Here is a 22,070-nt window from a genome sequence, read left to right as displayed (position 1 = left end):
GAGCCCGGAGCCTGGACCCAGCTTCCGGAAGCTCTGACGCAGAACGCGGGAGCGCGGGATCAGCGGGCTCGGAGCCGGACATGGACCTGCAGACCCTCGGCTCCTACCAGGGGGGAGCTGGCCCTGACTTCTATGAGCATGTCCTGCATAAGGTAAGACCCCTCCAGGCCCCACCCCGTCCCAACGCTGGCGCCCTCACCAGGAGTTCTGTCTGTTCCCCTGACTTGGCTTGGGGATTTACAAGGAAACTCGCCCCTGTCTGTGAGCCTAGGGAGCGTTTTCTGTTGGATCCTGTTTTCTGCCCAAACCAGAGATGCGTGTGCTCTGGGGGAGGGGCCGCCGCCAGAGGCTCAGGTTGGCAGGAGCTTCGTTCATTCATTTAAATCGCCCGTGTCCCTTCCTCATCCTCCCCCGCCTGCCTCTGATCCATTAGAACTTCCGCGTAACCATTGGGGGGCGCTTTGTCTTCCCACCCAGGCTCCAGCCCCGTCAGGTCCTATCGTTGTGGTCAAAAGACTTCAATTCCTGCCAACTGGCTAAAATTAGACACAGAAACGATCTGCAGCAGGAAAAAAATTGTTGTTTTCAAACCAGACTCCCTGGTGACTCCAGAAACCTGCCCTCCAGCCCTTACCTTGCTCACAGCTGCCTGAAACTGTTAGCTCATTTCTAAGTTCTCATTTGTCCCTGGCTTCCCTCATTCAAGTTCCTTATGCAACTCAGTCCTCAGTAATGTAGGTCTCCTCTTGAAGTGAGTATTGGGGAAAGTGGCAGCCCTGCTCTAGGCAACACTTTTTAATCCAAAATCCATGGCTTTGCAAGAATCAGAACCTTATTTTTAAAGGGGCAGGATCTCAACATACTTGTCTTATTTTTTTTTTTAAGTATCTATAGTAGAGCCCAAGGAATTCCTGCTGTTTTGTTAGAACACATTGACTAAGGAGTGTAGTCCCCCCCCCACCCCCCCCCGCTCCAATATTAGTTGCTAGGAAGAAGGGTTTTTAACAAACTTTTATTGAAATAAAAATAAACACAAGAAAAGCTCAAATTATACAGGTACACCCTGATGGATTAGTACAAAGTGAGCACCTCTGGGCATCCACTACCAAGATAAAGAGATGGGACCTTCCAGTTTCCCAGAATTCCCCCCACATACCCAGTCTTACACACTCGCCCCTTCTTCCTCCCCAGAGGTTACCATTATGAAGGAGGAAGAATCATTTCATGTTTTGACAGAACAGCCAGATGTGTGTCAAATAGTCCTGGAAACTTGTCAGAAAAGAATTGCTATATGGTAGAATCAGGCAGATCTTGATGTGACTTTGAACAACATCTATGTGCCTTAATTTACCCACAAATAGGAAAAAAAATGATGCCTGGCTTATTGTTTTTGGAGTGAAGATGTTAGATAATGTATTAGTTGTTTGCTGGTTTGTTTTGCAAGTTGAATATTTTACTTTTCTGGGAAATAGAGGAGGTGGGGTGAGAATGCCCTAAAACCTCTCATTAAAATGTGCTTATATGAAACCATATGCCAAACATCATCCACCTTATATGGCACTTGCTCTGTAGCCAGTCCCAAGAGTTGGGAGTTGACCCAAATGAGCCTGAGTAGCTCTTAGACTATTCCTGGGGGGTGGGCTGGAAGCTGGGAACTGCTTGGAAACATTGAGTTCATCCATCACATGCCTGGAGTTTTTAAATAGAGTTGCTGTTGTGCTCACAAATCTGAATATTTTATGCACCTAAATAATTTAAAACATGTGGACAACCTTGCTGCTCTTTCCCTCGGAGATGCCCCACCCTCTCTTGCTACCGGTACAGCCTGGAGAGCCATCAAGGGCAACGATGTGAGTTAGAGGCTCAGGAACCACCCAAGGGTTGGGTTCTTGCTGTGCCAGGCCTGACTGTGAGCTCTGGGAACAGGAAGCACAGACAGGGGGCAGTGTTTGCCCAGATGCTAGTGAGTCGGGACAAAGGAACTTCCCTTTAAGAGCTGTAACTCACTCCCAACCAGTACAGCTCAGTGTTTGAGCGTCGACCTATGAACCTGGATATTACGATTTAATTCCTGATCAGCACCCATGCTGGGTTTTGGATTCGGTCCCCAGTAGGCGGTGTGGTGGAGGCAACTGATCAATGATTCCCCTTACCATTGATATTTCTATCCCCCCTCCCTTCCTCTCTGAAAACAATGAAAATATTTTTAAAATAGAGCTCTCACTCACTATCCCCAGTGCTCTGGTGAATACCCACATGCCAGTCTTGTTCCAAGAGGAGCAAACAACTGCTAAGCTACAATCAGTCACCTCAGTAGCAGTTCAGAAAAACCAGCACCCAGGGTGGGGGGTAGAAAGATGTGGACTGTCCATCCATTCATCCATTCATGTTGGGGGGAAAGAATTATTGATGAGATAAGAACCGGCAAAGTCTGTCCTACACGCGCTTTCCATTCCCTCTGGCTCTGCTCTAACACGTCCTCTCGGTGAGTGGAAAAGGCAAGCAGGTCATCTCTACTTCTCTCCCTCCTCTCTTCCATTGTCCTTCACTTCCCTCTGTACTGCTCACCTTGTGATTTCTGCATCCCTCAGGAGTCCATGCGCCTCACCTAGTCCTTCAGCAAACTGTACAGAGCATTTCCAAAGTGTGAGAAACTATGCCGGGCATCATAAGAGAACGCATACACACCAAATAATAATAATAATAATAATGATAATTAGAATAATAATAATAAATGGCTCTCATTCCAACAAGGGAGTAAGCCTGAAATCTAGGCATGTACCTGACTTGGAATTGAACCAGCAACCTTTCGACGCATGAAACAGCTCATGCCAGTGGAGCCACCCCAGCCAGGGCAAGTGGTGGGTGGTTGTTGTTTTTTAAGAAAAAATACATGTAACCAAAATGAAAGCAGTGTCTCCACTTGTTGCCACATCTCCATCCTCAGCTCAGCAACAAGCAAGAAAGCCCAGAAGAGTGAGCGGCTCCACTCCCTGTGGAACGTTTCCGGCAGCTTGTTGTCCTCTGGCTGGAGAGCAGGGAGACTTTCAGATAAATAGATGAAGTGCAGGTTACGTCACTGGCCATTGCTGGCTTGTGGGTCCTGCCCAGACCCCAGGGCAGGCAGCTGGCACGGGGAGTGGCGCTGGCTGGTCCCCTGGACAGTCTGAGCAGTAAAGGAGGGTGACTCAGACCCACCCCCAGCGTCATTTCCACACTCTGCAGGCTTCCCCCCTGCTCGCTCCCCTCTGTGCAGAGTCCCTGGGGCCTCTAGAGAAAGTTCCTGAAACGCATGACAGTTGGTGTGCTGATGTTTCCTCTTCTAAGCTGCTCTGGGGAAGGGCTCTGACTTCCTCCATTTTCAGGGCAGGAAGCCCAGCTTGGCCGGAGGTAAACAGCCAGAGGTGAGCACCCAGGGGGGGAAGTGTGAAATGGACACTTGAAGTGGCTCTAAATTTACCCGGCCTGCCCTGCCTCCACCTCCCCGCTCAGGCCAGAGAGGCCCTCCCTGGGGCCCACAGGAGAGGGTGGAGGTGGCAGCAATGCCCTTCCCAGCTGGGCGCAGCCTGGGTCCATCCTCCCAGGGGAAATAATGGTATAATTGTTGGAATACGTGGAGCTCCAGAGTTCCCCTAGCAAGTGGTTCCGATGCCCTGACCTTGATGCCCACGTCTGTTCCTTCCTCTTATTTGCATTTCTGCTCAGCAGGGACAGCTTTTCCCATACAGGTGGAGATGTTGTTTAACAACATCTGCTTCTGCAAATGCCTTTCCATGTCTTGTATAACTTGTATAATTTTAGGTGTCTTGAACCAAGTCATGTTTAAGCTCTTAATTCTTCTTGCTTTCTGTACCTCTGCCCCTGGCTGCCATCTGTGTACACACACACACACACACACACACACACACACACTCACATACACACACACTCACACACCTCCTTTCACAAGGTATAAGCAGGGCCAGTGATGACATGTTCTTGCTCTCAGTCCCTCCATCTCTTTTGTTGTTAAGAGCCTTTTAAAGGCAAAGCAAACCCCCTAACTGAAACCATCTGAAGCAGAGAGTTCATTGGCCCACGCAGCTGAGAAGCCTGGGGGTGCTGGCCAGTTGGGTCTGGTGACCTGAGCAATGGCTGGGTTTTCCTCTCTGGGTCTCTCAACCTAGACCCAACGTTCATTGGACTGAAATGGGTCACATGCCCAGCCCTGGAGATGAGTGGAGGAGCTTGATTTCCCAGAGAGACAGGGGTGGTGGTAGCTGTAGGTAGCCATGCTGCCACAGCAGCTGCTCCCAGGGTCATCACAGGGGAGGCTGGGTCCCAATATTTTTATGTCCTCAGTGAGAAGTGACTGAAAAAGGAATAAACTTGTCATTCTCTCACCTCAGCTGGGCTAGTTGTGTCTCACACATGGTGTCATTTAAGAACGAATAACCAGCCCTGGCCAGTGTGATTCAGTTGGTTGGGTGTCTTCTGGTGCACCAAAAGGTTGCTGGTTCGATTCCCAGCCCAAGCACTTGTCTGGATTGCATGCTTGATCCCCTGTGGGGGCATGCAGGAGGCAGTTGATATGTTTCACTCTGACATCAATGTTTCTCTCTGTCTTTTCCTCTCCCTTCCCTTCCCCCCAAAAAAGATTGCATAATCAAACTTAGGTTATTAATAACTGGACTTTAGGCAATGAGCTGATATCACCCTATAAAATTACTGACTTATTGGGGTCCTGGAGCCAGACCTCACCCTTTGGGTGAGAGCAGACTTTCCAGTGGAGGGAATAGATGACCCAACTTTCAACCACCCCAGGAGAAGGTTGATGTGGGGACAGGGGACGAGGACACAGGAGGGGAGGCTCCGGCTAGCATTAGGGTAAGCTCTTTCTCCTCTTTTTGGGACCAGGGTGAGCTGGTGAAGGTGCCTGGGTTTTTCCAGAGGGTATAAGGCATAAGCAGCCATGGTCGCACTAAGGCTGGTGACAAGTGAGGGGGATGCCTGCCAAACAAGAGTGCCTTCATGGGTGTCACACAGGGCCCCACATTTAGAAGGGCCTCATGATTGGTTTAACACCCTGGAGTCGCCATGTTGAAAGTCTTAATAACTTTTATGCAAAGATGTCATAAAATTTTAGCACAGCCTTGGCAACAATCTCGGCCTGGCCCAGGTCAAACACCGAAGTCTGTGCCAGCGGAGGACACTTGTTCACGTTGCAGATTCAAGACTCTGCCCCGGAGCTGTTCAGATGCCCCTGCAAAGGAGGCTTGATGCACTGAGTCACCCTTAATTGGGTCTTAGGAGCTGAGCAACATTATCCCCTGGGGATCTGGCTCCATCAAAACCCAACTGCAGAATTACAGCTCCAGGGAAACAAGCCAAGACGTACTGACATCACGGCTGCTCGGGGCAGAACCTCCTTCACTTTGCCATCACCTGCTCTCACATCTGTTCTCTGTCTCATTGTATTTTAAAATAAAACGCTTTCTCTCCCAGTTCTGCTTTCACTTGCCATGAGCCAGACAGCACGGTGTTTCCATGAGAGGACATTGCGTCTCTGGGCTTAGTTCTTCCGCTTCTGTGGCTTATGATCATTAGTCCCACAAAGGCTGTGTAAAATTTGAAATGAGAACATTAGCTGAGCTTTGGAACTCCTTCCAGTGCTTTTCAAGTGACAAACCAGTCACCAGGTCCTTCAACAACACAGACATGATCAGGCATTGGGGTGAGGGGAGAAAAATACTAAAATGACAGGAGCTGCACAGACTTGTCAGGTTAGTACAGAATACCACAGAGTAGCCTGACCCACATGGTTCAGTGGTTGAGCACCAACCTATGAACCAGGAGGTTATGGTTTGATTCCCGGTCAAGGCACATGCCCGGGTTGCTGGCTTGATCCCCAGTGTGGAGTGTAGAGGAAGCAGCCGATCAGTGAATCTCTCTCCTCATTGATGTTTCTATCCCTTTCTCTCTCTCCTTTCCTCTCTGAAATCAATAAAAATATTAAAAAAAAAAAAAAAAAGAAAGAAAGAAAGAAAGAAAGAAAGAAAGAAAGAAAGAAAGAAAAGAATACCACATGTCCTAACTGGTTTGGCTCAGTGGATAGAGCATCAGCCTGCGGACTGAAGGGTCCCAGGTTCGATTCCGGTCAAGGAAATGTACCTTGGTTGCGGGCACATCCGCAGTAGGAGGTGTGCAGGAGGGGGTTGATTGATGTGCTCTCTCATCAACGTTTCTCTATCCCTCTCTCTTCCTCTCTGTAAAAATAAAATCAATAAAATGTATTTTAAAAATAAATAAAAAAGAATACCACAGAATGCAAACCAGCTCATCTGATGACTTTACCCATTAACATGATGGTGAGAATAGTGAGCCAAGGGCTGCAATGGACTGCTAGAGCTACCTATGCAGCCATATTCCTCTTTGGAAGAAAAAAAAAAAAAGGCACATAATGAGCTGTGTGGCTTCAGTGGCATTTGTAATGTTCCATTTCTTCAGCACTATCCTTTATAACATGTGTACACTTCATATAATTATGTAGTGTGCATCAGATATTTTATAACGTAAAATGAAAAATTAATAAACTAATAAGTGGTAGGATTGAGGCCATCTGGGTTGGTGGCACAGAAGAGAGGAAGGTGACGGAAAGGGATGGAGGAGACCTCAGAGACTCACCAGGGTGGGATTTCCCCCCAGGGACATGCAGGGAACACAGAGAAGACCCTCTTCCGCTCTGCTAAGCACAGATTTTCTAACACACGAGGGTTCGGCATGTGCCTTGTCTGTTCCTGCGCCTTAGAAATGGATTCTTACCCATTCCTTAATTCTGAACCTGTCCTCAGAGGTTCTTGGGAAAACCAATGAGTCAGTCACCCTGTCTTGATGCAAGAACCCCGCACCTTCAGGGCAGGGCCATGTGAGTCTGAAATCACTGTGGGGAAGGGCTTGTGCTGGGCACGGGGAGTCTGGCATTGGGCCATAGGGCACTCATGACTGACAGCCTGAGTCAGCATCCAGACGCCCAGGGTTATGGGAGGTCGTGAAGGGAATGCTAGACTACACCAGCTGGTTCGTACTGGAGGGGATCATGTCCAGAGAACAGTATGAATGAGATCAGTGGCTGCCAATCCCGAGTCCCTATGTGAGCACCTGCCCTTGACAATGTGTCCATCCCTTGGGAGATTAGGTGCACACAACGTAAGTCCACATAGCATAAAGTCACCAACCATCTTTTCTGGGGAAACACTGACGGCTATTGGGATTTGGGGTCCTCAAATGTCCTTTCTCTTATGAGATTATGTTCATAACAAATGGTTCAGGGGAAACTTTCTTAGCCAATCCCACTCTTACTAGTTCAACCAACACCCTTTCTCTCTTGGTGAAACATACTGACTAGGTCCCTGTGGCAAAGGGTAGATTCTTCTGTTCTCACCCCTTGAGGTGAGCGTTTAACAAGAGCCAACTGGCCCTAGCTGGTTTGGCTCGATGGATAGAGCGTCGGCCTGTGGACTGAAGGGTCCCAGGTTTGATTCCAGTCAAGGGCATGTACCTTGTGGTTGCGGGCACATCCCCAGTAGGTGGTATGCAGGAGGCAGCTGGTTGATGTTTCTCTCTCATCGATGTTTCTAACTCTCTATCCCTCTTCCTTCCTCTCTGTAAAAAATCAATAAAATATATTCAAAAAAAAAGAAAAAAAGAAAAAAACAAGAGTCAACTGTGTTCAGGCCCAAACTTGCTTAGGCCTGTCGTGCCCAGTCATCAAAATGGTGTGATTTAATGCCTACAGCCATAAGCTAATCAACAAGGAGAATCAATAGAAAGGGCATTGATGAAAGAGTGTAAGCAAAAGAGAACTGTTATTTCTACAAAAACTAAATGGAATGCTTTGGAAAGACTCAATAGAAGCACGTCATTTTTTTTAATGCGGTCAAATTAGGAATGAGTGAGAAAACTGTGAACTATCCTGAGTAAAAACAGGAAAATGAGTCAGGGTTTTGCAATCCTATTGCTTCACAAGTGTCTCACTCATCTTGCTCCACATTAGACAAACTGGAACTGGGCTCCAGCCCCACACATGTGTGCAGTTCAGGCCGAACTGGCAACGGCCCCTGAAAGGAAAGGCAAGGGAATGGCTCGCGTCTACAGCAAAATACTGGCCAATTGCTACACACTCAGATATGTGGAGCAAGACAAAGCATTTAGAAAAGGAATGCCTCTTTCATGATTCCCTGATTTAACCGACTCTTTCAATGAACTGGTCAATTACCAATTCCAATCGCATTGGCGAAAAACACACTTACTTGGTAAAATAAAAGGCCAGATCAGTCCTTCTGGTTCTAAAAAATTGTTGATTATGTGAAATTGACTTAGTCCAGCAGCCTGGTCCTCCCCAGGCTAAAGGGCTGCTGTTTGTTTGTTTGTTGTTTTAATTTCTTTATTGATTAAGGTATTACATATGTGTCCTCATCCTTCCATTAACCTCTCAACCCCTTCCCCACTCATGCCCTCACCCCCCTGGTGTTCGTGTCCATTGGTTAGGCTTACATGCATGCATACAAGTCCTTTGGTTGATTTTTCCCCCTTACCCTCACCCTCCCCTACCTTCCCTCTGAGGTTTGACAGTCTGATCGATGCTTCTCCGACTCTGAATATCCAACACTTGTCTTCATCGTGAATTTTTTAAGGTTACCAGTCCGGTATACCTGTCTCTGTCAACTGACGCTCAGAAAGGCTCAGACTTCTGAAAGCACATCATTCTCAAAAGAAGACTGCCCAAACCCTACAACTTGGATAAAGTAGAATCTTTACGTATTAATAATTCAAAAGCCAGAGGAGGGAAGCCCGAGGAGCATTAGTCAGGCCGTGACTAATGAGGCACTCTGGCAGAACTGAGTGGTTAGATACCGGGGACTTTGCCCTCACAGAAGTGCACTTTCCCGGAAACCGTACTGCAAAATGGCAAATGCCACCGTCGCTCAGACCAGAAGAACCAAGTCTGGACTTTCCCTCCTTTGCATGAAGTAGAGGTGCGAGCCCAGCACCTAAATGTGCCTGAAAGTACTGGAGCAGCCGGATACGGCTGAGACAACACCGAGATGCCAATCTATAAACATTACGAAACAACTTCCTTCCTTTCGTACCTCTTGCATATGTCTGCTTCCCTCCCCCTCTCCCCCTTCCCTTCCCCCCCCCCCCGCCCCCCGGGCCCTGACCACCGCCAGACCACGGTCTAAACTCCAGTTCTGGCTTGAACAAATTGGACTGGCTTCGGGGTCGATTCCTGCAGACAGGTCACCCTGAAGGACCCAGATGCTTCCCAGGAGGACCACAGCCAGCAGTCTGCTCCGTGCCGCTGTAGATCGGATTGGGCGGCTTTCCCAAATGCCACGGGCTAGTCAACCCCGTCGCTGAGGACATAAAAAGGTCCCTTTAAAGACAGTCACCAATCCAGCAATATGTCTGGTAGACACCCTTGTAAAAGCTTGAATAAAGCAATTGAAAGAGGTCAGAGTGGATGTCTTTCCATTTTAAAAATATATAATTTTATTGACTTCAGAGAGGGAGGGAGAGGGAGAGAAATACAGAAACATGAATGGTGAGAGAGAAGCATTGATCGGATGCCTCCTGCACACCCCATACCGGGGATCAGGGAATCCTGGTTCATAGGTTGATGCTCAACAATGAACCATGCCAGCCGGGCATGGATCCGTCTTTCTAAGCTGGTTTACTTTCTCTCAGCTCAGCCAGGCTGCCAGAAACTTCCATTCCCAGCCCATATCCACTGTCCAGGAAAAAATGCAAAGTCCTCCAGCCACACTAAACTGAGCTACAATACATCCTCATCTCCCCAGAGTTTCTCAATTTATGTCAGGAGATCCATGGCAGGAATCCTCACTAGTTATGGATTCTGCTTGGCGCTGGCTGCTTAAAAACTCAGCAGTAAAGCCACGTTCTACGCAGAAGTTAACATGGCACAGCGGTGCCCTGGCCCGAGGCTTTCTATTTTGACTTTTTCTATTTTGACTCACTCTGGTTTTGCTCAGCGTTGACCTTTTCCTTTTAAAGATCTCTCTGTCAGCACTTCCTGTTCTGTGTAAGTCCTAAAACGGCCAGGGTCACACAGTCTCTCTCTGACCCCAGCAGCTTAGATGACTGGCCCAAGAATACGTAAGCTTGTCAGGGCTCTGCAAATCCCCCACCATCTTAAAGCTCCTGCCATGCCAGGGAATTCCCCCGGGAGTGAGAGCACCATCACGCTGGGATGGCCACCTACCTCCCCAGGCCCCTAGGTGTCCACAGCTGGAAGAGGTGAGGGGTAGAGGAAGCCACCGAGGGCGATAAGCAGGGAGTTAGCAGGACCCACTGATAGTGGCCTGATAAACACTTGTAGGCCTCTGAACCTAAGGCAACCAACTGTTGTGTTTCTCCCACATAGATATTTTCTCTATCTCAATCTCTATCTCTATCTATTCCTCCCTTCCACTCCCTCTAAGAAAATCAATGGAAAAAAGATATGTCCTCAGGTGAGGATTAACAAGCCTTATTATGTTCAAGGACAGCAGGGAGGCCCTGGGGAGGAAGGGCAGAGAGGGCCAGGGAGAGTTGGCAGAGAGAGTTGGAGGGGTCTTAGGGGAAGGCAGGGACCATGGGTCCCGGGGGCCTCATAGGCTATGGAAGAAGCCACCGAGGCTGATAAGCAGGGAGTGAGCAGATCTGGCTGGCATGGGTGGAAAGAGGGACTCCAGCCAGAGACTGGATGGTAGCTTGGATGAGGCTGGTCACCATGGAGACAATAGGATTAGGAAAGGATTCAGGACATGCTCTGGAGAGAGGGCTACTGGGACTCTAGAAGAAGCATTGTGAATCCTGAGTTTGTAAATAGTCACTAAATATCCCTGTGTGAATGCATGTGCCTGAACTCTCCCTCTCTCTCTCTCTCTCTCTCTCTCTCTCTCTCTCTCTCTCTCTCTCTCTCTCTCTCTCTCCTTCCTAAACCCATAGTGCAGGGTGGTAGCCCAGACTTTGGAGGCAAAAATGCCCAAGTTCAAATTCCAACTCATCCATTGCTGGTGAGAACACTCGGGTAGTCACTGAACCTCTCTGGACCTCGACTCTTCATCTGTAAAATGGGACAGTAATGGAGGCGCCCAGTTGTGAGGACTGAATACATTACTATAGGTAGAGCGTTTAGGAAAGAGTGCCTGCCACAATAGGATATCTGTTTCCAATGTTGCTTAATCAATTTCTTCCAATTTAGTGGCTCAATGGAAACATGTACATTTATTCTCCTATAGTTCTGGAGGCCAGAAGCTCCAGATCCCTTCCACTGGGTTTAGGTGAGGGTCTCCGCCAGGCTGGCTCCTTCTGACGGATCCCGTCCTTGACTTTTGCAGCTTCTAGAGGCGACAGCTTTCCTTGGCTCCTGGCCACAGCATTCCAACCTCTGCTTCCCTCATCACAGCACCTTCTCTTGTGACCTTCTTGCCTCCCTTTTGTAAGGAGGAGCCTTGAGATTCCGTTTAGGGCCTGCCAGGATAATGCAGAACAATCCCCCCTCTCCAAGTCCTTCGTGTCATTACATCTGCCCAGCCCCTACGGCCATGGAAGCTAACACTCACGGTTCTGGAGATGAGCACACATAGAACATTATTCAGCCCACTGCACACGGCAGCGATAAATAAAGGTTCGTTACTATTATTGTCATGATCATCATCATATTATTGTCATGATCCTCCCTCAGCTGCCACAGACCGTAGCTCTAGCTTCTGGGAGAGGAAGGGATATGGGGAGACCCCTTTCTAGCTCCCAGAAGCCCCCTGAGGCCAGGCTTGGAGCCCAGTTCCAGTCTGGGGTGATGAGAGGCCTGGGAGCAGAAAGCAGATGAGGCAGGAACGTGCTGACGGGCCTCCTGTAGGGTCGGACAGGGGGTCCTCGGCACAGCTAAGGCTTCCTGATGGCGCTGTATTCGATGAGCTCTTCCTGGCTCCTGCTGGAAAGGGGGGTGACGAGGTCCTGCGTGTTGATGTAGATTGAGTCCTGTGCTGAGGTGTTCAGAGACAGAGCCGCGTAGGAAATGTCTGTCCCCGAAATGGGGGCCTGTAACAAAGACGCACATGGGTCAGGGAGGCTGGGGGGGAGGGGTGCTCATGGATGAGATGAGGCCTCCCTGGGGCTGGGGACACGCCCCTCAGGAACTCTGAAGTCCACTCCCAGGCCCTCCAGCCCCGCCTCCCTCCTCCCTGCAGGGCACCCTGAGCTGCAGCCACAGCAGAGACTCTCCCTCCGCTCCATGCCAGGGCAGCGCGGTCTGCGTGTGCTCCCAGGGCACTGGGCCAGTCTGGGTCTCCGCGGACCAGACCCAGTGCCCCATGTGGAGACCTGATATGGAGACACTTCCCAAGGCCAAGTGCCTTGGGGAGCACCTTGGGGAGCCAGCAGGCAAGTCTTTCAATGGCTGCGATTTTGCCCGGCACCCACCCTCCTCTGTGCCCACAGGGGCGGGAGAAGGTCCATCCTCAAAGCAGGGATGGTGGATGAGATGAGGAGGCCTCCCTGAGGCTGGGCTCCAAGGCCCACAGCAGCCCCACCAAGTACCCACCATGCTGATGTAATCCACCTCCCCCGAGTCGTCCTGGGCAGGGGAGGAGGGCTGGGTGGGGGCCCTCTTCCTGGGGGAGCTGGGCGAATCTCCTGTCTGCTTCAGGTTCAGGTTGGCATAGCAGATGTTGTCCTCCGGGGGCTGCAGCACCTGGGAGAGGAAGCCCGGGTTCCTCTTCCGCAGGACGCCAGTACCTTCACTGCCCTGCCCCCCACCCCCAGCTTCCCCTGCAGCCCCCACTTCTCTGTCTCCTTTGCCTTCCCCCTCCCAGTCCTCCACTCCCCTGGCTGTTTCCAGCACTACTCCCCCCCCCCCCCCCCCCACCTTCCACCCTGGCCTTGCAGCTGGGAGGATCTGGACACTGGGGCTCATGGTCTGTCTGAGACCTTTGGACCTCGGGGTCCCCAGGAGATGGAAAATGAGGGAACGTGCTGGTCTGACCCCAGGGACTCTCTTACCTGCTCTGGGGGTATCCCAGCAGCTAAAAGACAAAAACAGTCAGATTTTTAGTTTCAAACCCTAGATACTACTGAGCACAGCGGGTACTGATCACCTGAGCCACGGGCGGACAAAGCACTTGGGAGAAAATGTGGTGAACAGAGCCAGGCTCCCTCCTCCAAGATTATAAGATCCCCAGGCTGTGGGGAGGAGGAGGCTGGAGAGGACCCCATGAGAGAGAGCACAGGTCCCAGTGGGCGCTGAGAAGGGGCGGTGCCATATGTGAGGATGTGGAAGAGGAGCCAGACAGGGCCGGATACCCTGTTGGATGATGCTGGCTTGAGAGTGAATGGCTGGGCAGAGGAGGAGCAAAAGTAGGCATCTCAGCCAACCTTTATAATAAAACCGAGGACTCTGTGTGTGACGCATATGCAAGTATGCATGTGCATTTGCATATGTATAATATCTGTGTGCACATGTGTGTTCATGTGTGTGTGCACTTTGTTACGTGTGTGCATATTCCTTGCACATGTGTTTCTCCCTACCTCTGTGTCAGCTCAGTACCTCCTTGGCAACCATATGAATTTCACTGAAGTGTCTGGGTTGCCAGAATGGGCTTGTGGTCAGGCCACTTCTGCCACCAAGAGTCAAGTCAGGAAACAGAGAAGGAGGTGATGGGTCAGAGAGAAGAGAAGAGCAAGGAGGGGTAGGCAAAGCAGAAAACTAAAGCCAGCACCTCCTGGGCTCAGCTACCAGTGGCCTTTGGGAAAATACCCCTTCCAAATCCCATGGGCAATCCCGTGGACCATTGCATTCTGGATGACCATCCCAGCCATTGACCCACACACTTCCACCCAGCCCAGCCCCAGCCCAGCCCCAGCCAGGTCCTCTCACCTTCCTTCTGTCGCTTCATCACTCTCCACACCAACAGTGAGGCTGCCACCAAGAGAAGCAGCACCAGAGCAATGAGGATGGGGAGGAGGATGGAGAGCCTCAGGGAGACGCCACTGGAAACAACAGAAGACACCTGTGAACCCTGCTCGCCCCTGCCTTTGGGCCTTCTCCCACCCACCCGGAGCAGACAGGGCCACACACCTTCTGGCTTGCCGTTTCCTGCCTGGGAACCCCCACTCCTGGGCGCCCTCAAAAATGGTGGTTGTTTTTAAGTGAGAGGAGAGTTCCACAAGGTAGTTTCAATGGGTCTAAAGCCTAAGAGAGGTGGTGTGACAATGGGCACCGGCAAGGTCTCCCTGCTTCCTCGCTGGTCCTCTGGCCTGGTTGCACAGTGTCCCCACCCCACAGTTCATGTCACTCAGAACCTGGGAAGATGACCTATTTGGATAGAAGATCTTTGCAGATGTGATCAAGATGGTGTCGTACTGGATTAGAGGGGCCTAACCCAATGACTAGTGTCCTTATAAAAGGAAAATTTGGGCAACAGGGACACAGTTATGGAGACCACGTGACAGCAGGGGCAGAGATGGGAGTGGTTCAGCCATAGGCCAGGGAATGCCAAGGATTGCCGGCCACCAACTGCCAAGATGGAGGCATGGGACAGGTTTTACCTTTGAGCCCCAAGGAGCCAACCCTGTCAACATCTTGATTTCAGATTATGATTCCTGAACTGTGAGAGAATAAACTTGTCTTGTGTTAATTAAGTCACCCAGTTTGAGCAATTTTGTATGGCAGCCACAGGAAGCTCATACATCATTCCACCACACACACACACACACACACACACACACACACACATACATACCACACTACAGTTCATCAACAATACAGCAGCCAGGAAATGCTTTTAACCAAAGTTCCAGCACCTCCCTCCTGTGCTCAAAATCCCATAACAGCCCCACTTCATTCTAAGAAAATGGCCAAGGCTGGCATTGGCCTCCACTGCCCCCCCCTCCGCCCCTGCCGCCACCTCCTGCCACCCCCCACCTGCTCTCCTCATTTCTTCCTCTTCTCACTCTTGCTTGCTCTTCTGGGAGGAAATGCCTGGGGTTCTTATAAGAAGAGACTAGGACACAGACACACACAAGGGGAAACCATGGGAAGACACAAGGAGAAGATGGCCGTCTACAAGCCAAGGACCGAGGCCTCGGGAGGAACCAACCCTGCCAAAACCTTAACTGAGACTTCCAGCCTCCAGAACATGAGAAAGTTGTTTAAGCTGACGCTGCTTTGTGATGGCAGCCCAAGCTGATGTATATAAGGATTATCTCTTACTCATCATTATTTACAGAAATTTGTAAAATGAGTTCATCAATTAATTACTCAATTACTCTATTTGGTATATTAATTATCTCTTGATTGTAAGTGCCTGGAGTGCAGACAGACAGCTTGATTGTTCTGTTCACCCTCCTATCCCGCTGTGTTCCCTAAATCGGTGCCAGATATGAGGGGGGCTCCATAGCTACTTGCTGAATAAATGAATGCATTATCCCTGAGCAAAAGTCCTAACTGATACTCACACCTGGCTTTGACTCATAAAATGAGAAGCTCCTTGCTATTACTTGTTAAAAGCAGTCCGGTAGAAAGAAACTCTCCAGAGAGAAGTGTGGTGGGTAAGGGCACTAAGGAGTCCCTGGTGTGGGAAGTCTGAGGATGGGAATGTGTGTAGTCGTCGGCAGAGTGAAGTACAAACAGAATAACACACAGGAATTGCCGAAACTGATTTAGCTCAATGGATAGAGCGTCGGCCTGCGGACTGAGAGGTCCCGGGTTCGATTCCGGTCAAGGGCATGTACCTTGGTTGTGGGCACATCTCCAGTAGGGGGTGTGCAAGAGGCAGCTGATCGATGACTCTCTCTCATCGATGTTTCTAACTCTCTATCTCCCTTCCTCTCTGTACAAAATCAATAAAATATATTTAAAAAAAAAAAAAAAGAATAACACACAGGAACGTCCTCCGTGAGCTGCCAGGGGCTCTAGAGACAGGAGGCCTATCAGGATCACTGCTGTTGCCAAAACAGTAACCGGGGAAACAGGACTTCCCCAGGGCCTCCCTGTTCTCCCAGAATTTGGACCAGGGGGCACTGTGGCCCCATGACCCCGTGCCCACACACCCTGGCCATGCCCTCTGCCCTGACTGCCTGCTCCTCCACCTCCCACACTCTGAGCTCCATCGGGGACGCTCCATGTCTGTGTGACCTGAGCTTAACACAGTCCCGGCCAAAGAGAATTTAACTCAGTGGAAGTGGGATGGATGCATGAATGAACCCACAACCTCCGCACTGCACTGAGCTCCAGGACGCTGGATGGGGGCGGGGGGAAGGGGAAGGGGGAGGTGTGGTGAACCTCACCAAGGACACTGTGCGGTCTGAGAGCAAGTGGAAGGGCCCCTGGCATCCTGGCTGGGACGTGGCACTACAAAGGGTCCCCACATGGAGAAGTCTGGGACAAGGAGGCCACAGGGAGCTGCAGCATCCAAGCTGACTTACCTGCCATCAGAGTGGTGGCTGGTCCCATTCAGGAAGCCTGTGGTGTCTTCTGGAGTGTCTGGTACTGTGAGCGCGTTGGCAATGGAGGTGATGTTGGGGGTGGGGGTCGGCACTGTAGTTGTTGCTTGTCATACAGAACAGGTTACGTTCCACTCTTCTGCTAATCTCCCCCCCCCCACTCACATCCCTCCCCCCTTCCCCCCCTCCCTCCGCAGCCCTGCACGTAGCTCAGAGCCAGGGAGGGATGTGCCTGCCCTGGCCTGCAGAGCCTGGGGCAGGGCCACGGGAAGGCGCCTCCAGCTGGACCACTCAGGCCTCCTTGGCTGTCAGAGACCTGGGCACAGGTCCAAGGGGTCATCACACAGGCCCCGGAAGGCTCAGGGGGCCCAGGATTGCCTCAGGGCAAGGGCAGCTGGAGTTCAGCTAAAGTTTAAACACTCCCGCTGAGGTCCCGTGAGAAGAGGAAGATGCTGCACTTGGCAGCTATCCAGGCCTCCCGGGTTCCAGGTGTGGTGGCGGCGCTGTGAGTGTGTTCCCTCCCGGCCATAAGTGTGCTGTGAGCTGGTGCTGGCTGTCCGAGGGTGGGCAGGAGCAGAGCCCAGCACATACACTTGTACACACCTGGATGCTCCCAGGAGCATTTGTTCTAGAAGGTCTTAGGAAGAGAGTGTCTCTGAGCCCAGATGTATCCATGGCTCATGATGGGATTAAGGCACCCAGAATGCAACTGTTTGTCTGTGGAAGCCAGACCTCAGGAGTGAACCGCAGCGCCCCACCCATGCTGGGCCTCCTTCCTCCTGAGATCACATATGGACAAGGAGTGGGAACAGCAGCTATGAGCCCGGGCCCCAAACTCCAGAAAAAGCAGGGACAGCAGGGCACCAGAGGTGCCAGGGGAGCCTTGGCAGGAACTGGCTCCCACAGAAGAGGCTTCCTTCTGCCCATGAGCTAAACCTGGGGCCACCCCTGTGGTCTCTAAGGGCAATGGACTGAGGCGATGAGCTGTGCAGAGGAAAAATGTGCCCAGAAAGGCTTGATCCCATCTTGAGCCCCAAGAACATCTAAGAGAAGCCCTGCACCTCCCAACCCATGTGAGCAGCCGGGGTTCCCTGAGACCTCAGGACCAACCCCCTCGGTGGAAGTTCATCTGAGTGAGTTCAGTCACTGGAGAGGGACCTCAGGGACCAGGGCACAGCAGGCCCTGAAAGGACACAGACACACATGCACGTGCTCTTACCTGGGTTAACGGTCACTCTAACACGGAACCCAGGGTCACGTCCAGTTTTCTCGATCCCACACCAGTAAGTGTCTGTATCTTCTTGCCTGAGCTCCTTCATGGTCACAGTGACCGTGCGGTTTGTCTGATCGTCCCTGATGGACACACACTCCTTCACCCCAAACGCTGAACTATCGGTTTTAGCAAGGGTCTTGCAGCTGCCCCAATCAGCCCCTCGACACCACCACTTCCTGTAGGCCTCCCACCCTGGGACATAGTGACACTGCACAGTCAGCGATCCCCACTCCAGACCTGTCACTGCTTCTGGACCCGTGATGTCAACTGATGAGCCTGGAAAACACAAATCCATGTACCTGTCACCACCATCACTCCAAGACCATGGCCCCAGCCTTCTGCACTGTGAGCAGCTCCAACAAATCCAAGGCCTGATGAGTGGGACAGAATCAAGGAAGAAATTCATCTTCCACAACACAGACCTTTGTCCTTCAAATTCCACTGGCTCAGAGCCACCTCAAAGTCACCTATCAGGGCCACTGCAGAGCTCAAGGAAACAAAGGCATTGATTCTAAGCAATAATTACCTCCTATAATTCACCCCCTCCCACTCCCTGTGGCTCCTAAATCGTTGTCCTTTTGCGGCATCTCTGTGTTAAGCTGGACTCATGGGGAGGAAGTGCCAGTGGACCCATTTCCACACGAGTGTGCTTGCTCCTGACCTGCGCTGAGGACCTCAGGAGGTCCAGCTGCTATGAACATTCATATACTATTTTGCTTGGATATGTGTCTTCACTTCTCAGCTATATACCTAGAAATGGAATTGCTGGTTCACAGGGTAACTCTGTGGAACTCTTTGGACAACTGTTAGAGCTTTTCCTAAGAATTTACTTTTGAATACAGCTTTGGCTATGTTGCCTAAGTTTTGGTATGTAGTATTTTCATTTTTCTTAAAACTTAATGAGTATTTACCTGCCCAGTGTGACTCAATGGTTGAGTGTCAACCTATGCCCAGGAGGTCATGGTTCAATCCAAGTCATGGCACATGCCCAGTTTTGAGCTTGATTTCCAGTAGGGGGTGTGTAGGAAGCAGGTGATCAATATTTCTCTCTCCCTCTTCCTTCCCCTCCGAAATCAATAAAAAGTATATTAAAAAAAAAAAGATGCTTTAAAAAATTCAATCATATGGACAGACCACATTATATTTATTTATGTATCAGTTGATGCACATGTGAGTTTTTCCCACTGTAGGGCTATTAGAGATAATGTTGCCATGAACATTTGCATCCAACTTTTTACATGGACATATATTTTCAATTCTCCAGGAGCGGAATTGCTGGTCACATGATAACCACATGTTTAGCATTTTCAAGAATGTCAAATTGTTTTCCAAAGTGGCTGCACCATTTTACATACCCATGAGCAATGTATGTCCTCTCTAATTAATGTTAAGAGTCTCAATAGTTCATTTCTATGAAAGTAGAAAAATTTGATCTGGGGGTGAGGTAGTTACAACAATCACATGGCTTCCTCTCCATTAAATACATTCACTCCTTTAACTCATACTATTTGTTTAATCTGTACCTGGTATGGTTGTAGGTGCAAAAAATCCCTGCCTTCCTGAAGCTTATATGCATTCAAGGTGGGGGAAGGGAGAAGACAAACAGGAGAAAAATGATGCAAAAAATTGTTACTGTAATTAGGGTCATCAATGAAGGCCTCCGTGAGAAGCAAAGACTTGAAAGATGTGAGGGACTGGAACCTGAGGCTCAAGAGAATAGCAGTGCAAAGGCCCCGAGGCAAGAATGTGCCTAACGTGTTCAAAGAACATCTAAAAGTTCATTGTAGCTGAAGTGGGTTGAACCAGGGGGAGTAGAATAGAGAAGAGACCAGAGCAATGATGTGGTGGTGAGCACCTGGTAGCTCTATAAGGAGCTGGATTTTTACTCAGAGTAAGATGGGAGGTCATTGAAAGATTTTTTTTAAATATATTTTATTGATTTTTTACAGAGAGGAAGAGAGAGGGATAGAGAGTTAGAAACATCGATGAGAGAGAGTCATCGATCAGCTGCCTCTTGAACACCCCCTACTGGAGATATGCCCTCAACCAAGATACATGCCCTTAACCGGAATTGAACCCGGCACCTTTCAGTCTGCAGATCAACACTCTACCACTGAGCCAAACCGGTTTCGGCCATTGAAAGATTTTGACTAGAGGAGAGACAGAATGTGGCTTACATTATAAAGGGTCATTATGGGATATGAGAGGGGATGGATGTCCCTAGGTTTTGTCAGAGCACCTGGAGGGATGGAGGTTCCCAACGCAAAGGTGGGACAGAAGGGAATTCAAGGGGGAAATGTGGTCAGGTCACATTTGAAATGTCAACTTCTGAGTGGAGCTGTTCAATGGGCAACTGGGTAGAAGGTTCTGTCAGGAATCTAGGAAGATGTCCAGGGACTAGGGATACAGGATTGGGAGTCATCTGTATACAGACAGCATTTAAAGCCAAGAGAGGACAGGACATCAACAAGGGAGTGACTCCACAGAGAGAAGCCCAAAGGCCAGGCCCTGAGGCCTTCCAACATTTCGAGACAATCCCCTTAATTTTTAATCAAACCGCTGGTATCCATCAACTTCAAGTTCACTTCAGCCCTCTGTCCCTCTCCTTTCCTCTTCATCCCACCACGCTACCTCCTCTGGATTTTTCCAGTCCCTCGGCAACTTCCTTCCTTCGACCTCAAAGACCTGGAATCACCTCCCTCTCCCTGTCTGGCAACCTTCCTGCTTTCCTTCCCTCAAGCACCTTCCACCTTCACTTCTTTCCCAAAGCCTGCCTTGCTCCTAACACCGTCACGAAGGTCCAGGAGCAAGCTTCACCAGCTCTCCTGAGCAGCCAGAGCTCCTCTGCTTTGGCCGATGGGCCCCCTCCAGCTGTCCATCTGGAACTACCAGCCCCCGGAGGGTTAGGAATGATGCCTTCTGCTGGGCTCAGTGGGAAAGCCATGCTGCGTGTTTCTTCATTGGAAACTGTAGCCGCTGAAACTCTGGTGCTGATCTGAGTGGATGAACCGCACAGGCTCATGGCTTGGAGGAAGTACTTAGAAATGGGGTTCACGTCTCAGCAGGACACCTTCTTGGGCCCCTTTCTCCTGCTGCCAGTCACCCCCTCCTGTCCATAAGCTTTTCCCATGAGCTCAGACCCCAACCCCACTCACCTGGAACCCAAAAGAGGAGGGGAAAGAGCAGCAGCAGGTACATTTTCATCCTCGCACGGGTCCCCCCTCGGTGGAGCCCCTCAGCAAGACCAAACTACGGGCTCGGCTCCTTCATCCTCCAGCCCTTCTGCTTTCACTCACAGTCAGTCTCACACTTCCTCCTCTAGCCACTTGCCAGGCGTGAATAGAGCTAAAAGAGGAAGTAGGTGTAATGGGCAAGATTTCATAGTTACTGTGAATAAGATTTTAAGTAATACCTCTCTCCCCAGAGCCACGAGAGTTCTCTAAAGAGAGAACTTGCGGTGCTGCTCCATCTTCTAGAAACTGCAGACACATGATCAGGCCGGCTCTTGCACAATCCTCTCAACTGGAGATGGAGAACCCAGCTCCCAACAGAGAGCCAAGCATTGGACACAACATCCTAAACCTGGAATTTCAGGTGTAGCCAGATTCTCAGGAGCCCAGAAGGTCAGGAGTTCAACCGGGTGAAAGAGGACTTGGGGCCAATGTCAGAAAGTCAGGGGAGAGATTCTGGATCAGAGATTGGAATGGAGATCAGGCCGAGGGGCTATCAAACCCAGCCTGCAGGAAAGGGGCTCAAAGACAGGGCCCCTGCTGTCCAAGGGGCAAGGGGGCTCTGTCCTGAGGACATCCCGGAAACTCACTGTCACTGGATATCAACCCCAGCCTGAATCTTCCAGAAACTTGTCAGTAATGCAAGGGCTCCTTAATGAAAAAATTAGTTCATTGTGCCTTGGCCATTGGCTCCATTGATCGATCTCTCTCTCTCTCTCTCTCTCTCTCTCTCTCTCTCTCTCCCGCCTTCTCTCTCTCTCTCAAAAGCAATCAATAAATAACTTTTGAAAAAGGAAAACAAGCCAGCACATTGCTCTTGGCCATCCTTCCTCACGCCTCACACCCCCACCCCCTCTCACCCCCACCCTTATAAATAAAACCTATCGCTGTGCTTCCTTTAAGACACATTCTGCAGGTCTTACTCCCTTTTTCCTGCAACTCGGTGCCCATTCCCCAACTTCCTCCCCCTCTGGGACCCAGCAGGCCCTCAGGTGGGGCTCAGAGTTTAGGAAAAGAGAGAGCCTTTCTCATATTTCGCTCCTGGAGCCACTTTTGCCGTGCCACACACACCCTGTGACATC

At 50.3% G+C, this 22,070-nt stretch overlaps 2 protein-coding genes across 6 annotated transcripts in view; one reads left to right on the top strand and one right to left on the bottom strand.

Annotated features, from left to right (window-relative positions):
* The first annotated feature begins 20 nt into the window (after window positions 1–20).
* The window catches only part of LOC311611663 (ras-related protein Rab-26-like), a 23,723-nt gene continuing 1,673 nt past the window's right edge, over window positions 21–22,070 (top strand). The window contains exon 1 of the mRNA XM_084864030.1: window positions 21–152. Coding sequence (XP_084720156.1) covers window positions 81–152 — 72 coding nt within the window. The 5' untranslated portion in view covers window positions 21–80. The remainder of the gene's footprint in view (window positions 153–22,070) is intronic.
* CD300LF (CD300 molecule like family member f) overlaps window positions 9,516–22,070 on the bottom strand; it is a 25,207-nt gene continuing 12,652 nt past the window's right edge. The window contains exons 1-7 of one of the 5 annotated variants that reach the window (XM_084863989.1): window positions 20,914–21,315; window positions 17,705–18,129; window positions 16,468–16,591; window positions 13,919–14,031; window positions 13,045–13,067; window positions 12,587–12,736; window positions 9,516–12,084 (exon numbers count right to left, since the gene is read on the bottom strand). In XM_084863989.1, coding sequence (XP_084720115.1) covers window positions 11,929–12,084; window positions 12,587–12,736; window positions 13,045–13,067; window positions 13,919–14,031; window positions 16,468–16,591; window positions 17,705–18,053 — 915 coding nt within the window. In that variant the 5' untranslated portion in view covers window positions 18,054–18,129; window positions 20,914–21,315 and the 3' untranslated portion in view covers window positions 9,516–11,928. Of the gene's footprint in view, window positions 12,085–12,586; window positions 12,737–13,044; window positions 13,068–13,918; window positions 14,032–16,467; window positions 16,592–17,704; window positions 18,130–20,913; window positions 21,316–22,070 lie in introns of those variants that run through there. The other 4 variants (XM_084863988.1, XM_084863990.1, XM_084863987.1 and 1 more) reach the window with 4 other exon arrangements.

Source organism: Pipistrellus hanaki, assembly GCF_964339955.1.
Source record: "Pipistrellus hanaki genome assembly, chromosome: 16".
NCBI lineage: Eukaryota > Metazoa > Chordata > Mammalia > Chiroptera > Vespertilionidae > Pipistrellus > Pipistrellus hanaki.
Note: the sequence above shows the minus strand (reverse complement) of the source record. Positions and strands in the feature narration are given on the sequence as shown.